At 48.8% G+C, this 25,205-nt stretch overlaps 1 protein-coding gene and 1 long non-coding RNA gene across 4 annotated transcripts; one reads left to right on the plus strand and one right to left on the minus strand.

Moving 5' to 3' along the window:
• Window positions 1–12,517: 12,517 nt before the first annotated feature.
• On the minus strand, window positions 12,518–20,226 carry TNFRSF6B (TNF receptor superfamily member 6b). Of its 3 annotated transcripts, none has more exons than XM_064465467.1 (6): window positions 20,208–20,226; window positions 19,232–19,308; window positions 18,295–18,673; window positions 15,831–16,028; window positions 13,185–13,435; window positions 12,518–12,681 (listed from the first exon to the last, which is right to left on the minus strand). In XM_064465467.1, the coding sequence occupies exons 2-6, from the start codon at window positions 19,271–19,273 to the stop codon at window positions 12,604–12,606; spliced, it is 948 nt and encodes a 315-aa protein (XP_064321537.1). In that variant the 5' UTR covers window positions 19,274–19,308; window positions 20,208–20,226; the 3' UTR covers window positions 12,518–12,603. The 3 variants fall into 3 exon arrangements, with proteins under 3 accessions (XP_064321537.1, XP_064321536.1, XP_009501315.2); XM_064465466.1 differs by lacking the exon at window positions 20,208–20,226 and adding an exon at window positions 19,943–19,961; XM_009503020.2 differs by lacking the exon at window positions 20,208–20,226 and having other exon boundaries at window positions 12,518–13,435; window positions 19,232–19,502.
• Window positions 20,131–24,212, plus strand: LOC135315712 (uncharacterized). Its single transcript, XR_010375211.1, has 2 exons — window positions 20,131–20,260; window positions 23,762–24,212. It is a non-coding gene; the product is annotated as an uncharacterized LOC135315712 (long non-coding RNA).
• The last annotated feature ends 993 nt before the right edge of the window (window positions 24,213–25,205 follow it).

Consider the following 25,205-nt stretch of genomic DNA (forward strand, 5'->3'; position numbering starts at 1 on the left):
TACTCCTGGCATGGGTGACCATTCTGTCCTGTTTGCTCACATAACTAATGGAACATTATCCAAGCTCTATTTCAGCAAGTTAGATAGTAGTATTTGTTTATAGACATGTTATTTGGCATGTCAAAGAACTTTCTGCTGAATTTTCTGCATGCAACTCATTGCAGATTTTTTTTTTTTTATGAGAGAACATAATTCATTCCCTCACATTTGGGTCAAAGCATGAGGGCAACTGGAACGTGTCATTAAGCACATGAAGTCAGTGGAAATAATTGCATACTGGAGAGCAGAATCTTACTTCTCAATAACTCTAGGATAGGAGAAGGCCAGGCAAACTGTCAGGTAAGATTCAATTACTTGCTGCTAGAACAGGTTGTATAACACAGTACCCGAGTTTGAATTTGGATGGTGCCAATGTCAGTGCCATATCCCAGAAGGTTTAACAGACACCAGAGGTTTCATTAGGTTCCTTCAGACCTAGTGACCCATCCCAGGTTTCTTTTGCGCTCTGTGAATGTAGAGGATCCCCTTGAAGATCACTCACCTACTGTAAGAAGTGGCACTTCCTCTAGGTGCTGCACGTGATGTAGGGCTGAGAGTTTCAAGTGTACAAAAGTATCGGATACCCAGTGGCTGTTCATTATAAGGGAAATCTCTCTCACTTGGCCATCTTTAAAAGCGTGAGTATTTTCAGGGTATCGCTGTGGTCCTGGCTCTTGTTTTGGTTGGCAAGGTTGATGCTAACAGTAAAAACGAAGATGTAAAACAGTGACTGGTGGACAAAACTGCATTGTTAAGAGACAAAACATTTTAGTCAACTAACTTGAAGTGTCTGTTTAATGGGATACCAGGGGTTTTCCAAGCTTTCCACATACTCTTCTCAGATCTCTTCCTCTCCCTATTCCCTGGGAGACCAGGGAGGAAAAACAGTTTTGAGCTCGAGGCTATAGCTGTTCTCACAAGTCTCTAGACACAAAGACTGCTTTGTGGCACATATCAGCAGGAGGTCTTAAATTAAAGGCAACATTTTGACTTCAGAATTCTGAGTTCTCATGAGTGGGAGGGTGTTTCACCTAGAAAGACACATCAGCTCTGATACATAAGTATGAGCACGCTCTGATGTCCACAAAACATCAGGGAGGATTTCTCTGAAACCGCAGCGAAACGTTCGATATCATTCAGAGTTAGCTTCTAGAACAGTAACAGCTGTTACACATGGGATGCAGCTGCTTGGCTCCCAAAGTCTGTTTTAGAAAGAGAGTTTCGCAGTCAGGTTTTTCCACCATTACAGATGGAGTGCACCTACCTGATACTGTCGAAAGATTTCCTGAGTGCTGGGAAGCCCAGCAGGTAAACAGTCAAGCCAATTGTTGAACTGCTTCAGTGTGTCCTCCATGCTGCAGCATGACTGCAATGAGGGAGTTCAGCTCATTCAGCTGCCAGGTGCAAGATGAAGATCTTGGTATGCAAGCACAATCTGGACTTGGATCTTGCTGAGCATGTACCATGTGCAGTTACTTTACATGAAGCACAATGACAATGGAGTGCTGCTAAGTCAGCTGGCGTTTTTGGTTGCATCTGCTCTATATGGTCATAAATGGTTACACAAGGACACTGATGACTTCCTCCTTCAGTGGGTTTTATTGCAGCTTCAGTCTCTGTAAGCAGGTCTGTTCTGCTAATGATGCCTCAGTACAGACAGCTGAATAGGACCAAACTGACACGGAAAAGCGTTCTGAAAAGGGGTGGTGGTCAATGCGTAAGATCGACCGAAAAAAATCCCACTGGGATAGCCTAAGATGATATGCAGGTAGCTGATAACTATTTCATATTTTCATCAGTAATTTCATGAATAATTTATCATAGTTTAGACTTGTGCTTTATTTAAGTCCTTATAGGAACCACAGATTTCTATTTAAAATGCTTTTGCATTGCAAGTCGCCCCCCTGCAAGACCTCCAACCAAAGCAAGGACATTTCTGAGTAGTTCAAATGTAATCAGTTTTTGAGATTTTTGATACATTTGAGATGAACTATTTTGTCTTGTTTATAGCCATTTATTTCTCTGAAGAGGTGCTTTATCTTCCCAAGGTGAAACAGATTCATCATCCATACTTAGTAATCACTTTTTCCTTTAGCATGCTTTACGCTGAGGTAAAGCTAAGTGTCTAAAAATCATGGTATTTATTTTACTTGCCTTATTTGAACATTGGCAGAAGATTAACTTTCTCTCACCTGCCTGGAATTTCCCTGCTTTGCAAACGTTTATTAGCCATTAGCAGCAGGAGGCAAAAGCATTCCTTAAAGAAACACAAAACCCACTTCTGATGCTTCTGAGTACTCCATGAATCACAGTGCTAGCCAGGTGGTGGCAATTTCATCTTCATTTGGAACTATGGAAAGACAGAATAACTGACTCACAGCACTTTTTGCCAGTACTACCTAATCCCATCCCATTGTAGTGCAAGGCAACAGTGATGTGTTAGCCTTGCTGCAAGGGCCTGATGGTCTGCTGCTCAGTGACGCTGATGTCAGATCCTATCCCACTCGCCATGACATCCCGTCCCATGGAACCAGGGGAAATACCAGGACAAGTCAGACACAGCTTCGTGCTGAGTCCAACATCTTATTTAAGGCTCTGACCAGTACCAGCTGTTTCAGAGCAAGGTGAAGAAGCAAGCAGAAAGCATGGATGGGGCATATGCCCCCCGCCATCCTTCCTACTCTCTGCTAAAGTGAAATCAGCCTGTAATAGAGAAGTGGACTTAATATCCTTCCCAGCGCTGTCAAGTTTTATTCCTAATCGACCTATTTTTTAGTCTCTTCTACCTTATGATCCTACTTCTGTACTGCTGATACATCCAATAACATCATTTGTACACCAACATGCCCAGCACATCCAGCAGTTCATATAAGGTAAGGATCTGCCTTTACACATTAAGATAGCAATCTCAAGCAAAAGGGCACTTCACTGCAAGTCTGGAAATCTGCTTCTCCTCAGTGATGATATTTTAGGTGGACATGAGACTGTTGGGTTAGTCATGATTTCCAGAAGTGTGTGCTCATGAATAACTGTGAGGTACCATTGCGGGTTTGGAAAAGGTAAGGTTACAGCAGTCATCAGCTAAAAATCTGGATTAAAGTACTTGAAGGCCTCTGAATTGATTTAGGCATTTCATTATTTTTTTAAATGCCCCAGTATCCTGGGACTTCTCTGCTGGCAAGTGGTATTAGTTTAGGGAGAGAACTTCTAGAGGGATCTGCTAAGAAATGCAAAGAGTGGTACTGTCACTGGTATTGAACATTATCCCTTTAAATTAAAAAAAAAGAAAATCTGATTAATGTAGATGATGACTGACTGGCAGCCACAGGCAGCGAAGTCCACACATAAAGGAAAGCAGGTTCTGCCTCTGCTTGCAGCTCTGCTTATGCTCCTCAGCTTTTATGAAAAGAAGTACTAGAGATTGAGTTTGCCTTCTGCCTTGGGACCATTGTCAGAGACTGAAAGAAATTAGTCCCAAGTGTTTGTCTATAGGTTTCCCAAAAGCAATTTGGACAATTAAGAAAAAACAGGCTGAATTGACCCTGCTAGGTTATAGACTGGATGTCCTCTCAAAAATCCCTTTTGGCACAGTCTTCTATTAAAATTTGGCTCGAATCTATATCCAGGGAGAGGTGGGAAGAGTCCTTGCCCTCTGGCAAGCTCTCATCAGGACAGAGAACGCCAGAGGAACTAGAGCAGGTGCTTTTTCACACTGGAGTTGTATAAAAGTTGGAAATCCCAATGAAACATTCCTGGTGTGTAGCACGTATTGTTTGGTTTGCTGGACCTCGGGCATTTCCTGCAGCGTTGCCCTTTGGTTTTGTTTCTTGTGCTTCTGAAATCCCTTAAAGATTTGTTTTTCTGCTCCTCTGGTAAAACCAGCTTCCATGACAACTACTGGGGGCTTTCCGTTAGTTTCTCTATGCCCGCTTAGGCTTTTTAATATCCAAAACCACTTCACAAGGATATAGTCCCAGCTTATCAGTAGTGCATGTTCTCATACAACTTCATCTGCACAACTTAAATCTGATCATAAGCCTTCACCCGTGACACTCCTTACCTCGGAAGGGAGTGCTGATTAAATTTTCTAAAGAAAGAATCAAGTTGTTACTAAAAGCAGCTGGAACCTCGTGTAGGAAAATGACTGAGGGCTGAAGCAGAACACTTGGACAGCACAGTATGCAACATCACTGGGGAAAAAATGACCTAAATTTCTTCCATAAACTGGGTGCTTGTCAAGTGGAAACATGAAAAGGAGGAACATTTGCAGTGAATTACTCAGTTGTGGAATTCAGTCTGACGTTTATTTTTAAATACATAAAATCACTTTCTGGAGGCAGGAATCTCCTAATTCCTGATCGGTTGCACTGTCTTTCCTTAAAGCTGCTGATCCCAAATGGGTTTCCAACTTTCAGTTTTATTAGAAGCGTCCTCTCTTGAATACCACATTCCCCACATCCTTTTTTGAGGATGTCTGCAGCAGTCTCACCTTTCCCACAATCATGTTGTCACATGCTATCAAGGGTAGTTGTGAAGATGAGGCAGTAGATATATTTATGTAGGAACTCACAGGATGAAGCATCCTTCTGTTGAAACAAAATCCTTGCTGGACGAATAATTGCTGGTAATCTTTACTAACACTACTAACTCATGAGTAATAACTTCTTCTGGTGCATGTCCATAGATGGTACTGTCTTTCTACCATCCACAAATGCACTACTTGGAGTTCTTCCATCCAGTCATCTCTTAACAGCTGCTCCCTGCCATTGTGGCCATGACGGGAGGAAGCACACACCATGGAGGGCTCCAGTGCTTAAACCCACCTGCTTCCACCCATGTTTCTCACAGACAGAAACATCTGCTGCCAGCTGTGTCTGGGACATGAAGCATGTGCAGCACAGCTGTTTCACTCACTGCTGCTCTACTGGGAAATTGCCCAGCAACTGGGGGAGGCAGCTGCCAGCATACAACAAGCACAGCATTACTTAGTAAATGCTTCATCATTTGAAGCATATATTTTTCAGCTGAGTGATGTTTATGCTAAATGTTAGGAGGAAATAATTCAAACCTCTGATCCAGTGCAGCCTTAAGACATCTGTATTCAGTATGTACCATAAGCACTGCTCTGAGGATACACGATATTCTCTGTAAAATTAAGTGCTTTCCTGAAACGGAATCCTACAGAGTAGTTTGTTGTTTTCCTACTGGTGTTCCAGTTCAGTTCTTAGCCAGGAACTCCTCTGCCAGAAGTCAAATATCCTGATACCATCTCATCTGTAGATGTTCTTTAGCAATTTTTTTTGAGTCACACTCCCACAAAAAAAAGAAAACCAAACAAAAAAACCAAAACCAAAAACCCAACCAACCAAAACAAAAAAAAAAAAGGGGGGGGTGGGAGGGGTGGTTCTATAAGACAATCATAAAGAGGAATAAGGGATTCATTGTTCCCAGAAACTGGTATTGCAAATAGCACCTCGTCACTGCCTACTCCTTTAAACAGTAACAGTTGAATGAATACACAGACAGCCCCTGTATTTCACTGAGATTTTGCTGGGTGTCCCTGTTTTGTCACCGAAGCCCACTGCTTATTCAGCTGTGCTTATCTATCAGGGGAACAAGATGACCCGTGAGATACCAAGGGTTATCCTGCCACGTTGAAAAATTTTGCTCCTCTGACACAAACAAGGCTTATTTTGACATTTGAGATTATGCATAATACCCGCATATATTGACCACCATGCTTTCAACAGAAGGTCATTGCCCTGGAGATGAAAGCTGTGGGAGCAAAGGCAGCTGGCCACCTGTGGAAGAGGGAAGGACAGCTACTAAATTGAAAGCAACTGTTCCCACACAGCTCCGTCCTCTGCAAGGATTAAGCTCTTCCAAGCCTGCACCCACATCCTCAGTGTGGTGGAAATTTTGACAGCTCATCTCCGTGCCATGAGAAGAGGCAGGATCACAGGATAGTCTATGCCACAGACTCTGAAAGACCTAGTAAATGCCCCATGAGTACAGCTGTTGTAGCAAAGGGCAGGGGATCTCTGTAAACAAGAGGTGCTGAATCACCAGCTAGGTTGTTCCTGCGTGACATCATGTCAGTGCACAACACGAAACTGGGTGAAAGAAGAACTTGGTTTTTATCTTGTCAGAGCTGATTTGTTCTTTCAGGTTCAGAGTCATGAAATGGGGAATGTACACTCCTGTTCTTACCTTCCAAGTTTCCCAACTAAAGAGTCCTTGACTTAACTTCTGGGAAGACCAAGAGAATTCAAATAAATCACCTACCAAGCTCCAGTATCACAGAAGGAAGTACAGAGACAGAAACCAGCATGGGGGAATCTGTATGATCAGACTGAGGCTGAACAAGCACACTGGAGCGTGTCCCTGAAGCTGATCTGACATCTCCAAACCTTTATCTAGTCCCTTACACTTCGTAGTCGAAAACACCCTTAAGTCCATGTGCCTGAGACTTGGCAGCAGCACCCAGACCACCAATGCACAACCTCGCTGGGCTCATGTCCTCATAGCAGTAGCTGGGAAATCATCATTCCCTGCACTTCCATTGGAAAATGATCAAGTCTCCTGGCTCCACTCCCCTGTGTTAGAACTAAGTGGCAGCACAGCTGGAGTTGAGAGCAGCTGGGAAAGCCCGAGACTGAGCACGGGACACTGCTGGCACCTGGTGCGTTGGATGCCTGGTGCTCCTGCTGGGTGAGCAGTGATAAGGGACATCCCACGCAACAACCAGGGCCTTGATTCTCCCCCACGTACGTATGATACTAGGAGGGCTCTGATTTCCAATACTGCTTAGTCACTGAGGCACAGCAGGATGTTCTAGTCCTCTCCCTAAACATTGTGTAAGATGGAAGATGCCATTGTTTTTCAAGGGTAAGCAAACAGTTTTTTTAGGAAGACTCCTATTTTATGTCGACCTAGATAATAATACATGAAGTACTTGCAGTTCTAAACAGTGAGGGTGTTGTGTAAGGATATTATAGCTGTAGTCATTCCAAGTCTCCTGACCATGTTTCCCAGAAAACTAATGTAAGCTAAAGGGCATCAGAAGTTTTAGTAATCTATTTTTATTCAAGCTATGAGCAGGCAGTGCCCAGACCTGAGCATTATAACCTAAGTACTTTGGGAGCAAATTCAGGGTAGCCAAACAATGGCTGAACAAGTGGAAGAAATGTGCTTCAGATGTGACTCTGTTTGCTGGACAAATTCCTGTTAGTGAACTTTTAAGCCTCTCAGGGCAAAAGCAAGCTTTTCTGTAAAGGACAACTGTCCTCCCAACACTTGCTTGGAAGCAAACTCTGGAAATAAGTGAAAACTACAGTGCTGCACTCTGTAACCACCACAAGAAACCAGATCCAAGGTTTTGTTAAAAGCGACGATTTTATCCTAGTGTTTCTTTTTCTCCTGCTTTAACTATTGAGTCAGTGCTACAGCACTGTCTGAACAAGTCTGCTGGGTACTAAATTCTCCTGAATAACTGCATCTACTTAGGGAGATCATGGATGAAAGCTCCTGTCACCTCTTCTCGCCTTACTCAGTGGCAGGCAGCAGTAATTTGCCTTTTTTTGGAACATGCTTTTTTTTTTGGAACATGCTTAATGCAAAGACCTCTGAAGACCTTAGAAATGTGGAACCTAGAGAGCTCATTGCATTTTACAAGAAGCCTTTAAAAGGCCTTTGGGGACCAACGTGGGTAGCTGGGCAGCGGGGGAAGGGGCGGGGGGAGCGAGTCCCCATCCCTCACTGCGCCCCAAGGGCAGACATGGCTCTGAAGTGGGGACCCTTCAGCAACACTTGTAGGGTCATCAGGCTGCCAAAGTGTTTGAGCTTCTCTAATAGGTGTGATACCAGCAAACCAAACTGTTTTCTTTTCACTAATGTCTTTCATTAAGGTCTTTACATTTTCATTGAAAGGATTTATCAGTCAAATTCTGGTTTTTGTTGACACAAGGAAAAAATTCTCATTTCATTAAAAGAAATATGAGGAAGAGTGATTAGGAGGCAGAGTTTCATCCAGCTCTGGCCAGGTGGAGATCAATGGCTATGAGCCACGCTTAGCCCAAGAGCACTTGGTCCATCTCCTCACCTGGTGTGCCGAGCCGACGGCAGCCCGCCACGGTCCTGACCTTTCGGTTCCCCTGTGTCCGACCAGCCCAGGTTGGGAACGGGTCATGTCAGCTGTGCATCCTCTTGTTTTCTCTTTGAAACATCCCACTCTCAGGAAGCTCCTTGATCACAGAAGGGAAACAGAAATTACAAACTGAGGAGGGGAGGAAATGGGGGTAGGGGAATGAGGGGTGAGACCCCATGGGGGAAAAGCACCTCCCTTGTCCCACAAGTGTGTGTGTCTGAGGCTGGTGGCACCTGAGCCCAGGCATGGGCCTCCGGGCGCTGCGAGAGGAGACATGCCACAGGCAGAGTAGGCCGAGCTCGATGCCCTGGTGCAGCCAGCACACTCGCCGGTGATGTGGAGCAGGTCAGTTGCACCTCAGCAACCATTTTCTGTAAGAAACAGGAATGCAGCTTCTCCTTCTCCTGCTTGTTTTGAGACTTCACCTCCTGAAAGCCATGGGCAGCTTAGATAGAGTCTCCACAGAAACACATACAAAGACCTGCAGCAAAGGAGGACTGGAAAATAATAGAGGTGTAAATGAAAACCAGTGCTGCGATACCAGGTGGGCTTCATGGCAAAGGCTTTGTCCTGAGCATTTCCGTCACCCGTTTCCCCGCCTGTGTCAAGGGTCCTCTCTCAGGTCACATCCTTTGGCACCCCAGTTCAGGCAACCCTGAACTGCGCACGGTTGGTTTGCTCTGCGCGCTTCAGCTCTCTCTCTCCTCCTGCTCTTGGACACGACCGACTTCCTCAGTCTCGCTTCTGCTTCCCTGGCACGGCCAGCACGCTCCACTGGCAGCACTGGCACCGAAGGAGCTTGGTCTCATCACTGGGTCGCTGCAGAAATAACATGCAGCAGCAAGGGATGAGTCTCAGCAGGGAAAGCCTGGGCATGCAACACAGGGGATTACAATCAGAAGAAAAAAACCTACAATCAGGAGAAAAAAAGATGCATGCTTCAAAAGAAGACAAAATGGGCACCTCTTTGGAATAGTGATGGGTGAATTCAAACAAGTTTGTTGTGTGTTAGCACTCCCCAGGTCCTCTCCCACCAGTGCCTGGAGGGCTCAGCCCACCCCTTACTGCCGGCTGCCATGAGAGGGCAGGGGCGGGGGCAAAGAAGCACCTCTGGCAAAACAAAAATGTGGGGAAACCTGCAGGCAGAATGGTGCATTCACCTGTCTTGTGACTAGGTTGTAAACCCAGGGGCAGGGGTGGCTGGAGTCTCTTTTGATAAGCAGGATTATGAGTCTGTGCTGCCGTGTCCCCGCTGCGTCCCTCTGCACACCTTGAAAAATCCCCCCCTTGGTTTCCTCTAGCAATCCCGGCTCTTCTTGTTTGTGACATTGAGGCATGAACCAGCTACACATGACCTCACGAGAAAAACTCCCACTGACTCCTTACCTAGGGGTAAACCTTACCTAGGGTTACCTAACTTGTTTCACACCCTCCGGCACTGAGCCAGCACACACGGTATTCTCGTTACGTTGAAGTGTAACATGTCCGAACCGCTCTCGCGCTGAGGAAGTCGGCTCCTGCCAACGGCAGTTTCATGGGTTTGAGGAGCTGCTGCTGCCCTGAGTCATTGCCACACCTGGCTGCAGTGAGAGCTGTCGGAGTCTGCCCATGGCACAGATCTAACACACGGCCGTACCTCAGCAGTTTAAATAAACTAGTGGTTTTGTGGCGGGGGTTTCCTCCTTTAACTGTTTAACAGCATAGGGTGATAGGGAAGCCCGACTCAGAGAATAGCCTGGCCTTGGCCTTTGGGCCATAGCATTTGGGAAAATTCCTTCTGTGTACAAAATACCTGAGTCATTCCCAGGAGAGAGGGGCATCCACATGTAAATGTTACCATGTACTTGTCCTTAGCCAGGGCTTATAAGGCAAGCAGTCACATAAATTATTGGGAAGAAGCTCACACTGCCAACTGTTCCTCTTCTCTCTCTGGGCTTTGGAAACTTCAGTGGAAACCAGAAGGGGTTTTTAATTCTCTCATGTTATTTCACCTTTTCAACCAGTTAAATTTATGATAAGTCTGAGGTTGGTCTGTGACTGCCTGCCATGGTCTGGCTGCGAGGGAGTGGGAGTGGAGCCAGGGAGGCTGCCGGGGAGAGCTGGGGCCAGCACCGCACAGTGCTCATGCAGGCTTTTCCAGCAAAGTGCATTTCCTGGAAACCAAGCAGGACTCATGTGCTGGGGTGTTTGGATGCTGTTCTAAAGGTCAATATTTACCAGAAAGATCCCCTGCTGTCACATTATCTGTGAGCCCATGTAAGGAGTAACTTTGCTCTGCACAAATTCCAACTAACTGAGCATGAGGGGACCCTGGTCGGGGGGAGGCTGCAGACTACAGCAGCAAGGAAACCTGGGGGTCTAGCACTGCCTATAAACAGCCTGCAAAAGGCACAGGTGCCCAAAACCTCACCTGCCTGGAAAGCTCCCGAAGGGATGCTCCAACCTGCCTGCGCTGGATTGTAAGACACCAGCACCTAAACACACACCAAGCCACCGTCAGGTGAAAACCACCTCGGCAGAGCAAGATAACAACACGTGGGTGCTCACGAGACATCCTGGAAGATCAAGTCACACTGGTGGCACCGAGCTGGGAAGCTGCCAGATGACAGAGGGCATCACCTGCCTTCCCCTGACCCTCTGTCCTGGTTGTGCTGGCCGACAGCTGGGGGAGCCTGGCAGTGCAGAGCTCATCCGACACAGGCTGGGCGATCCCCAGGTATTTAACCATCCTCTCCTGTTCCAGCGAGCTGAGGTCTGTGGCCCCCACTGCAGTCTGGCATGGCACACGGGTGGCAGACAGCCATCGTCTCCCCTCCAAGGACGGGTCAGACATGGTCAGCCCATGCTTGGAGGGCCACAGGGGCTCAGCAAGGCGTCACTTCACAGGGGGATGGGAAGAAGCCAGGTGGCTCTCCTCACCCTCGCACCTACACATGGGCATGGGACATAAACTCCTGCAAACCCCTGGTGGGAGCAAGCCTATAAAAGCAGCTACTGCATTTGCTTTATCTGAATGGACAAAGGATCTGTGCAGACTGACGTCCAGGACAGAGCACAGGTGATGTCAAATAAAAACAGCAAAACAACACAAAAAAACCAAACGACCCCTCATCTGCACTGACATTCAGCAGAAGAGATGTTTCCTGGGCTCTTCTCCAGGCCAGGGCAAGCCCAGCTGAGAGGACGTGTGCTGGGAGAAGCAGGGGATCACTGCCCAGTCTGTGGTTATCTGTTTATTATTGTAAGATTTCAAGGCCAGGCTTGACAAAGCTGTGAGGGGATTGCCAGGATCAGCCCTGGCTCAGTGCAGAGGTGTGAGTGAGGGGTCCCCTCTGCTGCTTTTCCGCCATCTGCTTCTCTTTGTCCCTGGCTGAACTGACCCAAGGCAATGTCAGGTTCACTGAACTGCTTCATCCCCAGAGCCCAAAAACAGCGTGAGATAATTGCAAGCCTGGGATCCCCAGCTGCCAGTCTGCACAGCCAGGCAAGCAGACGTCCAGGGACTCTGGAGCTCTGGAGCAGCGAAAAGGCAAGTGCTGCCCCCAGGATCAGCCCCATTCATCCAGCCTGGCATGGATGAACAACTTGTCACTGCAGCAGGAAGAGCCTGGGACGTGTATGTGGGCAGCAAGGGGAGGTTAAAATCCCCTCTTGTTCTCAGTTATGTCAGCCTTCCTCGCACGGGGGAAGTGTGGGGGCACTTCCACATAGCACATGTTTCAGAGTGCTTTAAACAGCTGAGGGAAAATATTCCTCTTTTGAACCACAAACTATTCCTGGCAACGACTCAGCTAAAAAAGAGCTATTAAAAGGCCAAACTCATTCAAGGCAGAAAAAAATGTAGGCTCTGTCATCATTGCCACAGGCTGGAAAATGCCTGAGAGGGTCACCCTTCTTGACTTCCCTAAGTGACATCTGCAAGGCTTGAAAAACCCCCGCCTTCAGTCAGCACAAGTGCCCCAAGGCATGGCTCTTGGCTAAGTGCCTCTTCATTTGCTGTACCATCTGGTCAGGTCTGGGGACAGACCTGGAGCTCAGGGGGACACGGTTGGGTTGACCCAAGAGAGGTGACCCTCACCCTGGCTGCACACCCACAACAAATCCCAATGCAGAGAAGCTACATCCTGCTCCCATTCAGCCTTGCCGTGACTCATGGGGGCTGGTTTCGGTGGGCTGTCGTGTCGCGCGGATGGCTGATGTCGTGTGATTACGGGGTGAAGCACGTGTAACAAGTGGGCAAGGGTAAGCGGAGTCAGAAGCTGATGGTCTGGGACTCGCAACACCACCTCCCTCCTCCAAATGAGACTAGGAAAGGACTCTGGTGACAGAGAATCATATAACAAAATAACTTCTTTGATTTCTTTCTTTAGAAAACATTTCTCACATATGGTATAAAAACAGGTAGTTTAGAAATTAATTTAAAGGTGGCTGTACCAGTGACTCCAGGGACATCCCTCACCCAGTGTCTGTCTCAGCAGTAAACGCCTTTCTCCGAACTAAAGCATGACAAATAAATGCAAGTGAATCCTCTGTGGGAAATACTGTTAAATAACAACAACAAAATAAAACCAACTGAAACAGAATCACACAGTTTAAAACAAAGCCAGACAGTTGCCTAAAAGGGGGAGCGGGGTTCTTCCCCAGAAAAAATTACCCTGGCTGCATGTTTCTCTTCTGATAAAATATTGTCCCTTGCTGAGGGCTGGAAAATCAGCCAGGAGCTGCACCAGCTGCTGGCACAGGGATGCTGTTGCTCACAGCATCCCATCCCGGAGGCAACAATGCAGCCACATGCAGAGGAAGACCCATGGCAGCTGCCACTGCATGCTTCAACCCTGACCCATCATTCGTCAATACACTGTACTTCAAGTTAGGTTTGGAATGCTTAATAAATTAATGAAGCCACAGAAGAAAAAAAAAAAACAAACCACAAAAACCCCCCAAAACCACCCAAAAAGTTCAGTTCGTGTTCTCAGTACAGGAGGAAACGCTTGCGGACCTTCTCCTTGACAGAGTGCAGCTTCGCATCTTGCAGCGCGTTCAGCAGGTCCTTGGTGACCTCGGAGCGCACCTCTTTCAGGTGGGTGAGGAAAGCCCTGAACTTCTCCTGGATGAGTGCCTTGGTGGCCAGCGCTGGCTTCCTAGGCGAGCGCTCCAGGATTTGCTGCAGGCGCTTCACCTTTTTGATAGGGATGTTCTGGTATGCCACAAAGTCTATCACGGCTTGCTCACAGTCATCGTCTCCTGGAGCTGGTGAGACAAGACCGCCCGGAGGTTAAAGGGAGGGTAACATGGGACACCAGGAGGGCAAGTCACAGCCCCACTGAGCCTCTCCATGGGACATCTGCCCAGAGAGGTGGCAGATGCCCCACCCCTGGAAATGTTCAAGGTCAGGCTGGATGGGGCTCTGAGCTTGCAGTGGGCTCATCCTTCGCCTAAATCAAGCGGGAAGAGGGAGGGCAGCCGGCTCGTGCTGCCGGCAGGTGTGCAGTGGAACCAGCAGGTCAGAGTAAGCATTTTTCAAGTGGGAAAAGTGAGATTGGAAGGAAGAACATGGAGGAAAGCACCAAATACAGCATCATTAACTGGCCAAGGCTGATCTCGGCCAGCTAACTGCCCTGGAGGGCTGGGTCCAGCCATTACTGCAGCCTGGATTTCTCAGCAGCAGCCCGTCCTTAACAGGGCAGTTAGAAAACAACACCTAAAAGTTCCTGTAATTTAAAAAAAAGTAAATGTACCTTTTCCATGCTCCTCCCTGCTGGGAAGTAGGGGAAGAGGGAAACTACAGAAAAACAGAAGTAATCGCAGTAACTGTTTTCACACACTATTTTTTCTGTGAGTTTCTGTTTTATCATGCAGATTCTACATCTCAGGAGAGGACAAGCCCCAAGCACAGCCCAGATCAGAGCTTTTGGACAGACCCTGCTCCAGCTGGTTAAAGCACTGCAGGAGCGCATCCAGCACAAGGAATTAAATCACAAAGACTTTTCAAGAGATCAAGGCCAAACAATTACTCAATCAAGCCCAGTTTTGTGCTTGTTTGTAAGCTGGGAATGGTTTCACTGGTTATAGCGGGGTGGGTCAGGCTCCCTTGCCCAGATTCTGCCTCGCCTGCAAATTTGGGGTTTATACTGACTTGTTCCTGGAATTGCTACTGCAGCAGGGAGGAAGGCAGGTGCCTGTGCGCCTCCCGAGTGAAATCACCATGAACCAGAGTTAAAAATATCCCTCGGCTCCCATTGCTGACAGGCCTCCTCTCGCTCTAAAAATAGCTGAATGGCTGGTCTGGCTGTGGGTGCCGTTGACTAACGAGTGGCAACACACGTGCTGGTGATGCTGCTCTCACCTGACTGCCCCCCCCTCCCCGGGACAGCATTCTGCTGATGACAGAGCTTTCTATCTCCTCTCTCTGGTGGAATCACACTGCTGGCAAGGAGCTCATGGTGTGAGTCAGGCTTCATAAGGAGAAGTGCCCTTTGTTGGCTGTGCCAGGAGAGGCTGGAAAGGCAAGAGCTCCTCTCACATGCTGCTGGGGGGAACAGCCTCCTTGCTGCATCACCATGGAGGAGAAGCTCGTATTGAAGCTCAAACTTCATCTTGATGGAAGAAATTAATTTTTTTTGACAGTGAGAAGAGTCAATCACTGGGACAACCTCCCCAGGGATGCAGCTGAGTCCCCAGCACTGGAAGTTTTCAGGATGTGAAGTCCAAGGGTGCAGGTTCACTAGCACCCAGATCAATTACACTGAATTTGTCCCCGTGTATCTTGGCTGGATGCTCAGGGTAGAGAGGGTGGTTAGAAACAGCTGCCTGCCTCACCAAAACTGACATCAGGCTCTTGAGATGGTTTTCAGGCCCATTCTCATCCCATAACTTGTTGGGGTGCATGTTACAAAGCACCCCTGGAGCCAGCCCATCACTCTCCCCTGCTCCTTTGCCCTGTGCTTTTGCCAGGAAAGGTGGGCCAGATGGTCCTGGAGGTCCTTTCCAACCTGGCATTCTATGATTCTATGATCTGTGCTCACTCTCAGCTCCTGCCCAACCTTCAGCCTCCACTGAGGCTCAGCAGTATGTTTGCACTATCATGGTACACAGTTCACACCATGTCTCTATTTTGACCTAACAGGTCAAAATCCACCCTATGCTCGGCTCTAATGTACCTTGGACTCTGCTCCATTCAACCTGCATGAGACCAAGTTGTGGCTGCAATAAAAGCTTCCTGGAAAACAAGCTGAAAGGCCAGGAGAAATGAGAGCAGGAGGCATGCCAGGGTGGCACAGCACTTCACACCGCGTCTGTTTACATGACCGCCAACCATTGGTTGTCACTGCAAGTTTTAGTTACAGCCAAATGGCTGCTGAAATTGTCCTCTGTCCTGGCATCCCCTGTTATCCCAGTCCCTGGTAAGAGCTTTAGCTCTGTACCCTGTCCCTGCCCTACATGACTGAACTTTGAAGGGGAAGAAGGCACACAGTCTATATTTTATCCATAATTATTATTAGTTATGGATCACTCCACACTTGTACAAGCTGTTTCACCTAATTTTGCATCTAAGTAGGAAAAAAAGTCACCAGAAAGTTTGCTCTTGCCCTGGCAGCATTGTGGTCCCGGCATCCCCCTCTCCGCCCACAGAGCGGTGGCTTACCTGGTCCCTGCGTGCTGTTGCTTCTCCCAGGTGTGCAGGAGGTGCAGAGGGTGTCGTGGTACTGGTTGCCCTTCACGTTGGTCACCTTCCCCTGCTGCTTGCAGTCCTGGTGCGGCTGGCACCGCTTGGTGCTGGAGTTGGAGGAAGAGAAGAAGCCGGGGGGGCAGGGGCGGCACTGGGTGTTCTCGAAGGGGGTACCTGCGCACAGGGAGGGGAGGCAAGGGCACCATCAGCCTTCTCCTCCCCAGCCACGCTCCTTGCAGTGACGAGCCGGCAAGGGAGCAGGGGCAGGAGCTGAGGCCAATGCTGGCAGAGCAAAGAGTGCCAGACACTGTTTGTGCACAAGGGTGACATTTTGGAAATGATCACTGCCTGCAGCTCCCCTGGGAAGCATGCATCCACTTGTAGGGCAAACAGCAACGCTTTGCCCAGTCATCTCCCAGTCAAAAACATTTTGAACATTCTGATAAGTTGTCACCAGCCTCCAGACACAACAGGAGGTCCCATCTGCTACTGAAAAGGGCTACATCCTGGGTAGGTGACACCAGCTGGGATGATGGCTAAGCTGAATGCCAAACCAGCCCTTTGATTCACAGCAGAGTCAGGAGGCTCCTGGCCAAGCGAAAGTAAAAGTTGCTGACAAGGTAAAAGCTCTGCTCGCTTCTGCAGTGCTGCAGTTTCCCACCCGGGCTCTGGGCCAGACCCACCTCTGTTTCACGGGGATGGCGCCACACAGGTGCGATTGCACCAGGGTGCCTCGCACGTTCCTTGGGAGAGGAGGGAATGGACCTGACAGGAGAAAATTTCACCCCCCCTTTTATCTCCTCTTCATACATCTGCTTAAGAACAAGGTTTCTACCTTGTTGCAACCCATTTGAGTCCATCACTTTGGCTTTACCAGAATAAATCCTAGCAGGCCCAGCTGATGACCCCAACACCTGAGCCAGTATTTGCAAATGGGAAATCCAAAAACACCCAGTGTCGCCAGAGGAACCGCACACAGATCCCAGTGCCCATCCAACCCGAAAGCCAGCGAGGTCTGCTCACAGCCCCGCAGCCACCGCTCCACAGTCACAGGGTCCGCATCATCCCCGTCCAGACACAAGCACTCACAGCCCCAAGGCTCTGCCCACCCACGCTGGGTGCTCAGTCCTTGCTGTGACGTTCAGGTGTCTGGGCTGGGGTGCTATCATTCTCCACACAACAAGCCATTTGTAAAAAGTAGATAATAATAACAAAAAGTTAGCTTCTCCTCAAATGCTTGCTCCCATGGCTCCTCAGACCTACCACCAACGCTCCAGCCAAATTTGTTGTTTAATTTCAAAAGCCTTCCCTGCATTGCTTGGAGACATAGTTTGCCTTTTGTTGCATTACTGCATTTTCTAACAGTCATGTCCTATAGAAAAATTAAACCCCAAGCCTGAACCATAAGCATCAGCTGAAGAAAACAGCTCTTTCTCCTCTGGCCTGGGAGCCTGGTGCTCTTCTGTGCTGCACATGGGAGGACTTCAAAAGCCTCCACACTTCAAAGCATGAAGCAAGATAACGCTGGTTTTGCTGATGCTGCCCACAATGCTTTATTATACCCAGCTGTGGTTTCCAGACAGGGCCCTGTCCTTGGTGATTCAGGGGAGAGTGAGAGGGAAATCCATTCATAGGAAACTTGTATTTTTAGAAAGTAAGCACACATACAAATGGGGGCAACTAAGGGACCAGGCAATTTTTGCTGGGGAAACAATGGAAAAATAAACCCTCTAAAATCTCTTGTGACTTGCATCTCGCCAGGGGACAGAGTCTCAGACTTGTGAATCTCCCCCAGATGTGAATCAGAACAAGGCTGATTTTATTATTTTGGATCCTGTCCATGTATCCATTTCATGTTTTGAATACACCCTCTCCAAATTACTCAATACAAACCGCAAAACCCAGCCCCAGAGCTACAATCCATCACCAGCCCAGCCCTTGCATCATTAGCAGTCCTTTGCAGTCCAGATAATTAGCATTCCCCCCATTCCCTGGCTACCTGCCTGCAAGGAGGAGGGAGCTGACAGAGGAGCAGGAGCCACTTGTACCTTTGCACCTGCCAAGAGCCCTGTCAGGACGAGCTGCTGCTCCAGGGACAGGGGAATCACAGCCCGGCTCTGCCTGTCGCAGCAGGCGAAGCAGGCAACCACGATTGCCACGTCCCATCTAAGCGTGGTGCTGGGGGATTTCAAAGGTTTTCAAAGTGAAAGTGGGGGAAAAAAACCAAACAAACAACTCCTTGGAAAAGGGGCAAAGAGCATTTTCATACACCAGCAAGGACAGCACTGCACTGGTGAGCAAAAAGGGAGGAGGTCAGGCTACAGGCAAGCATCAGTCGCTGTATTTCTCCTTGATTTTTAGCTCCAGCAGATATTTCAGGATGACAAGAGCCATGCAAACACGCACACCACTGCCACAGCTGCCTGGCTAGGGAACTTACCTAGTTTCTCTACACCAGAGCCTGGCGGACACTCGGAGTGCTTGATGCAGAACTCCATCTCCGAGTAGTAGCCCTCCTGGCACTGGCAGACGCGGTTGTGGGTGGAATTGCACTGCTGCACCTCCACCTGCTTCTCCTCGCAGATGACATTACAGTAGCGGCACTTCTCCAGGTAGTTCCAGTACTGTGTGTAGTGCAAATCTGGGCAGGGTGCGCACACTGTCTGTCTGTCGCTGGTGCAGTGCTGTGCCACGAAGGTCCCTGGCGGGCACTGCTGGCAGGTAAGCTTCTTGTTCGTCACAGCATCTTTCCATTGGTAAGTGGGTGGGGCACTGCAGCCGAGCTCAGCCACGAAAAGGAGGAGGGGGGCAAAGAGCCACTACAGCAAAGAGAGTGCAAAGAGCCCTTCACTCATCCTCTCACAGAGGCAGAAGCAGCAAACGTGGCTGCTGCCTTACAGAATTCGTTGCTGTTGTATATGCAAGAAATTATTCTCCCACCTCCTGCTCTCCCCAGCCCCAGCAGCAAAGCAAGGATGGTACAGGGGACCAGCCACTGCCTGCCATGTGCTGTCCTACCACCCTGTGCTTGCCATCCCAGGTGACAAAGCATCCTTCCCAAACAATGTTGCTGAAACCCATTTTGTGGTGCCTTCACAATCCCGTTTCCCTCTTTCAGAACAAAAAGCAGCTCCAGCACATTCTCCTTCCCTTTTTACCCCATCGGTTCCCCAGCATTTGGGGTAAGACCTTTGCAGATCAAGAAGCAGAAGGGAAGTTTTCTAAACTAGCAAATACAAGCGTGCTCCACAGGGACTCGAAACTTTTTTGGAAACCCAGATACCCAGTACAGGACTGGAGAATCTCAGAGTCTTGTTTATCTCCCCTCTCCTTCTCAAAGCATGCATGCCCAACCTTAAGAGCAGATGGTACGTTACCTTGGATGGACACCTTAAATTCGGCATGTGGCAGGATAGCATAGCACCAAGGGCCTCCGAGTGCTGTGATCAGAAACCTGGGGAGACATAGAGGGTTCCTTAGAGGCTGGGGCTGACTCTGAGGACAGCAGCTGTGTTGGAGCTCCTCTCTGTAGCAGCAGCGCCAATCTAGACATCCAGCTTTAAAGCAGAAAACGAGAGAGGTCAGTAAGGACTGTTGTGAAAGGCTGAGTTTTCTTGTCTGCTTTTCTAACAGCCCTTCCTCCAAGGAAGATGCCAGCTCTCCCCAGCCCAGGACGAGAAGCAGAGTCTTATGATGCAGCAGGGAACCCGCTCACTGGTGGAAGGCTGCGGCTGTGCTCCTGACATGCTCATCACCCTGACATGCATAAGCACTCAGAGGAGGAAAGTCACCTCCAGCCCAGGAGCAGGTGGGAGCCACGGCAGCGGCTGTGGCCAAGGAGGGAGCAGAAGGAGGTGAGGTGGCAGAGGAGCAGCCGAGGCTTCCCTCCGCTCTGCTCCCCTCCCCATCCCCTGGGACCGGCTGCCCTCCCATCCCATGCCATGCCATCCCATGCCGTGCCCTCCCATGTCGTGCCGTGCCCTCCCATGTCGTGCCGTGCCCTCCCATGTCGTGCCGTGCCCTCCCATGTCGTGCCGTGCCCCGGAGCGGCTCGGCTGCGCTCCCGCCCCGCATTCCCCGGCCCTTACCGCGCCGCGCCGCGCCGCTCCCCTCGGCGGGCAGCACCTTTATAGCCCCAGCCCATGGGAAAGACCCCTCTTGCGCAAGCGGCCGGCGGCATCCCGGCCCGCCCGGCCCCTCGCCCCTCCCGGGCTCCTGCCGCGGCGGGCACCGGCTCCGCTTCCCGGTCCGTCCCCGCAGCCCGGCGCTCCCTGTTGCCTGAACGCCGCTTTCGCTCCCGTTTCGCTTTTGCGTACGAGAAGTGGAGCTCTCAGGGCTATAGAGTGTATTTACCTGCGCGGATCAAGGAGGCAGGCGGGACTCACACAGCCGCAGGTATTACAGAGGTATGTTGAGGATTTTAGTGTTTTTTTTAGTTATTATTTTTCGCTGGGGAAAGGCAGGGAAATTCCCCTGAGGACACGCTGTTCCTGGATGTAAATGCTAAATAACTTTCCAGTAACAGCATTTGTCTCTGGCTGTTGGGGGCACAGTTTAACCCGCAAAGACAGCCCAGATGTGCTGTCGCACGCGGTGGCTGTAAGCAGCCCCACCAGCCCCGTGGGGCTGTTCCAGCTGAGAATGCGAGCAGCCCCCCGCTCTGCCCAGGGACCCCAGCGGGAGACCCCGTCCCACCTCTCGCGCACCAGGAGGGCACTAACCCTGCGCTGTTCTAGCAGCGTTTCGGTGGTTAGGCAATGTATTCTGGAGGCTGGCTCAGAGCTTCAACTTTCTCCCTTCGGGAGCGCTGAGGTTGACACTCTGACTCCAACTGTAACACTAAAACACTTCGAGTACGTTTTTGTGGGATAACAACATCCAGCAGCTGAGGAGGTTGGCATCTAAACTAGGTGACACTTCGCCATAAGTGTTGGATACCAAGGATCTCAGTGGAAACTGCGCTGACCCTTACGGGTGCAGCGCTTGGCAGAGCCACGCAGGAGTGCTTTTGCCGGTGCCTGCTCGCTCTGTGCTGCCCCTGCTTAAATACATCAGACTCGTACTTTGGCCTCCCACCCCATCTCAGATTCCCGCTGAAGGCAAGAAAACCCCAGGGCATGCCTGCCAAGCGCTTTGTGTGCTAGGAAGGCACATGCTGGAGAGTTCTCCATCCCCACACTCCAGCTGCACCTGCTCTGGTGCTGCTGTACCCCAAGCGTAGGTGGGAGGAGGAAAAGCACAGAATTTACCTACTTTTTGGTGTAAAAGCAGGAGAGCTCTTACCAAGCCTGTGAAGAGCACCGTATACTTTGTACCTGAAAACCTGCCTTTTCATTTCCTCCCAGACACCGGCTGTCCTATCAGGAATGGTGCCACAAGACAGAGAAGGGGGAAGGTGCAACTCATTCCAAATAGCTAGCTGAGCAAAAAGTTTAGCTTTTTTTCCTGTTTTTAAACTTTCTTGTCAATGGAAGAGAAGAAAACACACCTACACACAAGTCACATCCTAATGCACAGAGCACTCTGCTGAGAAATCTGATGGGTTTTGTACTACACCTGTTAATGTCACCCCTGCTAATCTGTGAAAAGGGCAAGGGAGCCCTGTGATCTGCACGCTGGGCTGCTGCCGCTGTCTGTCACACAAACCCTACTGGTTCCTGGTCACAAACTCCTCAGAGCCTCTCCTACCAGCAGAGCCCATGGCTCCCGGGACCCCAGCCCCCACCTTGCCTCAGGCAGGGCTCTGCCATCCCTGGCTTGGCATGTTGAACAGCAGGCTTGCAACTAGGAAGGAAAACAGTTGTTTTTTGGTAGAGCAACGCCACCCGCCCCATCTCTCAAGGTAAAACGGGAATAGCAGCCACCAGCCGGCAAAGCCTTGCTTGCTCATAACAGACATGGGTAAGACACCAGTCTGAAACAGTAGCCAGTCCGTAAACAGACTTGCTTGGTATGTACAAATTCTCAAGCATTGCCATGTAGAGACACTGAAGGGCCTAGAATATCCTCCCACAAGTCATTTTCTGTGGAATTGATGTTTACAGCCTCGCTGCTCTCAGGTCAGGCTTTTCTGTCTGCTCTGAAGACTTATGACGAAGACAATACGGGCTGTTTTTATAAGCCAGCCCGACATCCTCTAAAGAGGCTTTTCTGGCAGCTGTCACAATTTGTATTTCAGTTAAGCATCTCCCATTCCCATGTATGTCCTCTGCTCTATCGGGTAGCTCTGGCCACTGAGTGTCAAACACCAAATATAGAATCGCAGAAGAATTCAGTTTAGAAAATTTTGTACTCTGATTTGCCTTAGGTGGCCCAACGGCCCAACGAGTGGTGTTCTTTATGTTTTTTAGAGTTGTTACACATATGGCTGAGCTGCGGGTCTGAACTGCAATCCTATATAGTAGTACCTTTCTCCTTTGCAAGAACTGGGCTCCTTAAGTCCTCGTCTCTCAATGCTCAGCGTTCCCAAATATTCTTTTCACACTTGTTCACACATGCATAGTCACATCTATTGTGTTGGTATTATTCCACCTACACAGCCCAGGCACGAACACCTTGTTTATACCCAGACACTATCTACGAGGTATCTTGAAAAGTAATGTGTGCTATAGCTAGAGCATGGGCACTTGTGGTTGGGGAAGGGAGAACGGAGAGCTTGTCCCTAACAGCCTCCCCTCATCCTCCAGCAACCCCCAAGGGGGTGGCAGCACCTCATTCTCAAAGAGACTCTATGAACAGGCATTCGTGAATAGTCAAAACCAGATCATGCACTCAAAAAGCAAATGCAAAGTCTCTGGAAATAGAAAGGAGCCGTAGTGAGGAGGTGAGATGATGTGGAGGTTTTTTCCCTCTGGAGCCAGCAGCCAAATAATTTTGCATATCATTACAGAGAATTAACATTTGAGCATTTGCCTTCTGCAACACCAGAACGAGCCTCTCCCCTCCAGCTTTCAGCCGCTGGATCTCAAGAAGGGGAATCTCTTGGGCCTTATTCTTAATGCTGTTAAAGATCAGACCTACAAAGAGATAAATACACAATTTACAAACAAAGAAAATCAAACCCAATATTCTGCTACCCAGAAGGAGAAGTCATCCCTGATGATCAAAAGGAATCCAAAGCCCCTTCCAGTAGGATCAGTTTCTACCCATCATAGTAAAAGAAAAAACTCTGACTCTAGCTGGAATCAAAGGGGCTCCACGTTTTGGTCCGAGAGCGCTGCTGAATAAGTGCAGGGCACAGCCTGGGCTGCGTTTATTTGTGGTCTGCACAGAACAGGTGATGGGCTGATTTTCACAGGCCACTCTAAAATGGATTGTAATTCTACTGCTGGTTTATCTCAATCACTTGTAGCTCCTCAAAGTAATCCTGATGATTTGTAACACCTTTTGACGTAATCCCTTAGCCAACTACCGGGGCTTTGCTTTGTCAGTATGCATCATCTCAGTGATTAAACGTATCAGTTACTCTCCAACACTCCCCTGGGACTTTGGCACATCCTTTTGCAGATATTTATTTTGGGCAAAACTTGCCACTCATTTGAATCATGCACAAAGCCCTGCACCACAGCTTACCTGGCTGGAGAGTTTAAGCAAGACCCCTTTTGCCCGAGGCTCACGCCATCCGAGGACAGCCTGGCATTTCAGAGCAGCCCGAGTGTGACACCAGCACATTTCATTTGCTGGTAGGCAGAAAGCTGATCCATGGATTTCACATGTTTCTTTAGCCTGTTATGAGGTCTCTTGCTGACACATCCAGACTTTTCCAAGAAGCTGCAACAGAAATCAGGTCATCTAGCCTTTTGCAAACTTGTGCGTCGGTTGAAGTGATGAACAGTCATACTGTGACATTTGTAAAAGGATTACTCAAAGTAATCTGAACGGCTTCACTTCTTCCCTGTCTCCCTCAGCATTCTGCTTCAGTTGAAAGAAAACCACGAAACCACATTAACACCTGCTCCCATGCTGGCTGCTAAGGACACCTGCGTACACTGTTAACGGATGGGGGAACCCACAAGATGTACGAAGCCAACGTAGGTGGCACGTCCTGGATGGCACCTCATGACAGTCCCTGTTTCCGACTCACGATAACTGCTGGGACGGATGCGATCCACCAAGGAACTCCAAGTACGCAGGTCCTCGCCATGCCGCGCAATGTGGTATCATCAATTTTGTTCTGAATTATAACAAAACTTTGTCGGATTAATATTTAGAGAGTGAAATACCACGTCAATGGGACAGAAAGGGCTTCCCCAGGCAACCTCTACCTTTTAGGGAGATAAGAGGCTGGTAGAACAACAACCTTCGATTAACCCTTTTCTGTCTGTTCTTTTACTTGCCCAATAAACCTCCCAGAATGGGTTTATGGGGTGACTGCCTGATTGCTGGAAAGCAACATCTCAACTCACGACTGACTTTCTGGTCTGTGGAGGTAGCTTAGAAAAAGAATTCAGCATCATATTCTCATGGTTCTGATTTCACTTCCCCACACAGGGCATCATGTCACACTTCTGAGAGCTCCAGGGTGTCCACCAGCAATGCTTTTCGAAACTACTCTTGCAAAATCAGGTTTCTCACTAATATTCAGAGAAAAATATGAAAAGCAAAGAAATTCCTCACTCTCTGTCAGCAGCTACTTCTCTAAGCAAAGCCACAATTCATTTCTTTCCTGATGAAACAGTTGCTTTGTTATTTCTGGTCTCTTTCCCAAGTCCTTTCAGCTTTATTTGGGAAAAACAGTGGGAAAAGTTTTTCAATGACACACCACTAAAAACTGAGACAGTGTTCCAGGTATAGACATAGCACTGCAAGGCAGGGGCAATAAAGAGAGATTGATATCAACTTCCTTCACGGTCTGCAACTCATGTGTCATTTGCTTCCCAAAATCAGCAAGGAGTGTCCATGATTGATTTCCTTCTCCTGAACACTCAGTAGTTTAGATCAGTTCCTTTAACCTCTTACAACAACATAGATTTTTCTGAAACAATTCTTGTTTTCACTTTCTGGTCTTCATAAAACATGTATTATATCTGTCTCTCCTTCTTGTAAATTCAACTAGTTTCAAGATGACAAGAGATCACTATCTGCAGCACATCCTGACAGCTGGTTCCTGGAGAACCTCTTCTTCAAGGTTTCATTGGAAGCAGTTTTGTTCCTGGGGCAGGGGAGGGAGGAAGCAGCACTCTAAACACATTTAGGAGGACCACACTGACGTCACAAAAGGCTCAGTGACACGCAGGCCTCTGAACTTTGGAAGATGGGGCATGGAAATGCATGCGCACAGTCCTTTGTGAGAAGTGATTCTTGAGCAACCTGCCACAGGGAACTGTGTGGTCCACACAGCGCTGAGCTACT

This window comes from Phalacrocorax carbo, chromosome 14, assembly GCF_963921805.1.
Source record: "Phalacrocorax carbo chromosome 14, bPhaCar2.1, whole genome shotgun sequence".
NCBI lineage: Eukaryota > Metazoa > Chordata > Aves > Suliformes > Phalacrocoracidae > Phalacrocorax > Phalacrocorax carbo.

Coding starts and splice junctions, on each gene's coding strand:
- TNFRSF6B (XM_064465467.1), bottom strand. CDS start 19,273: ATGCTATCCTGCCACATGCCGAATTTAAGGTGTCCATCCAAG. Junction 16,029..18,294: donor CTCTGGTGTAGAGAAACTAG/GTAAGTTCCCTA, acceptor CCCTGTGCGCAG/GTACCCCCTTCGAGAACACC. Junction 13,436..15,830: donor CAACAGCACGCAGGGACCAG/GTAAGCCACCGC, acceptor TTGTCTCACCAG/CTCCAGGAGACGATGACTGT.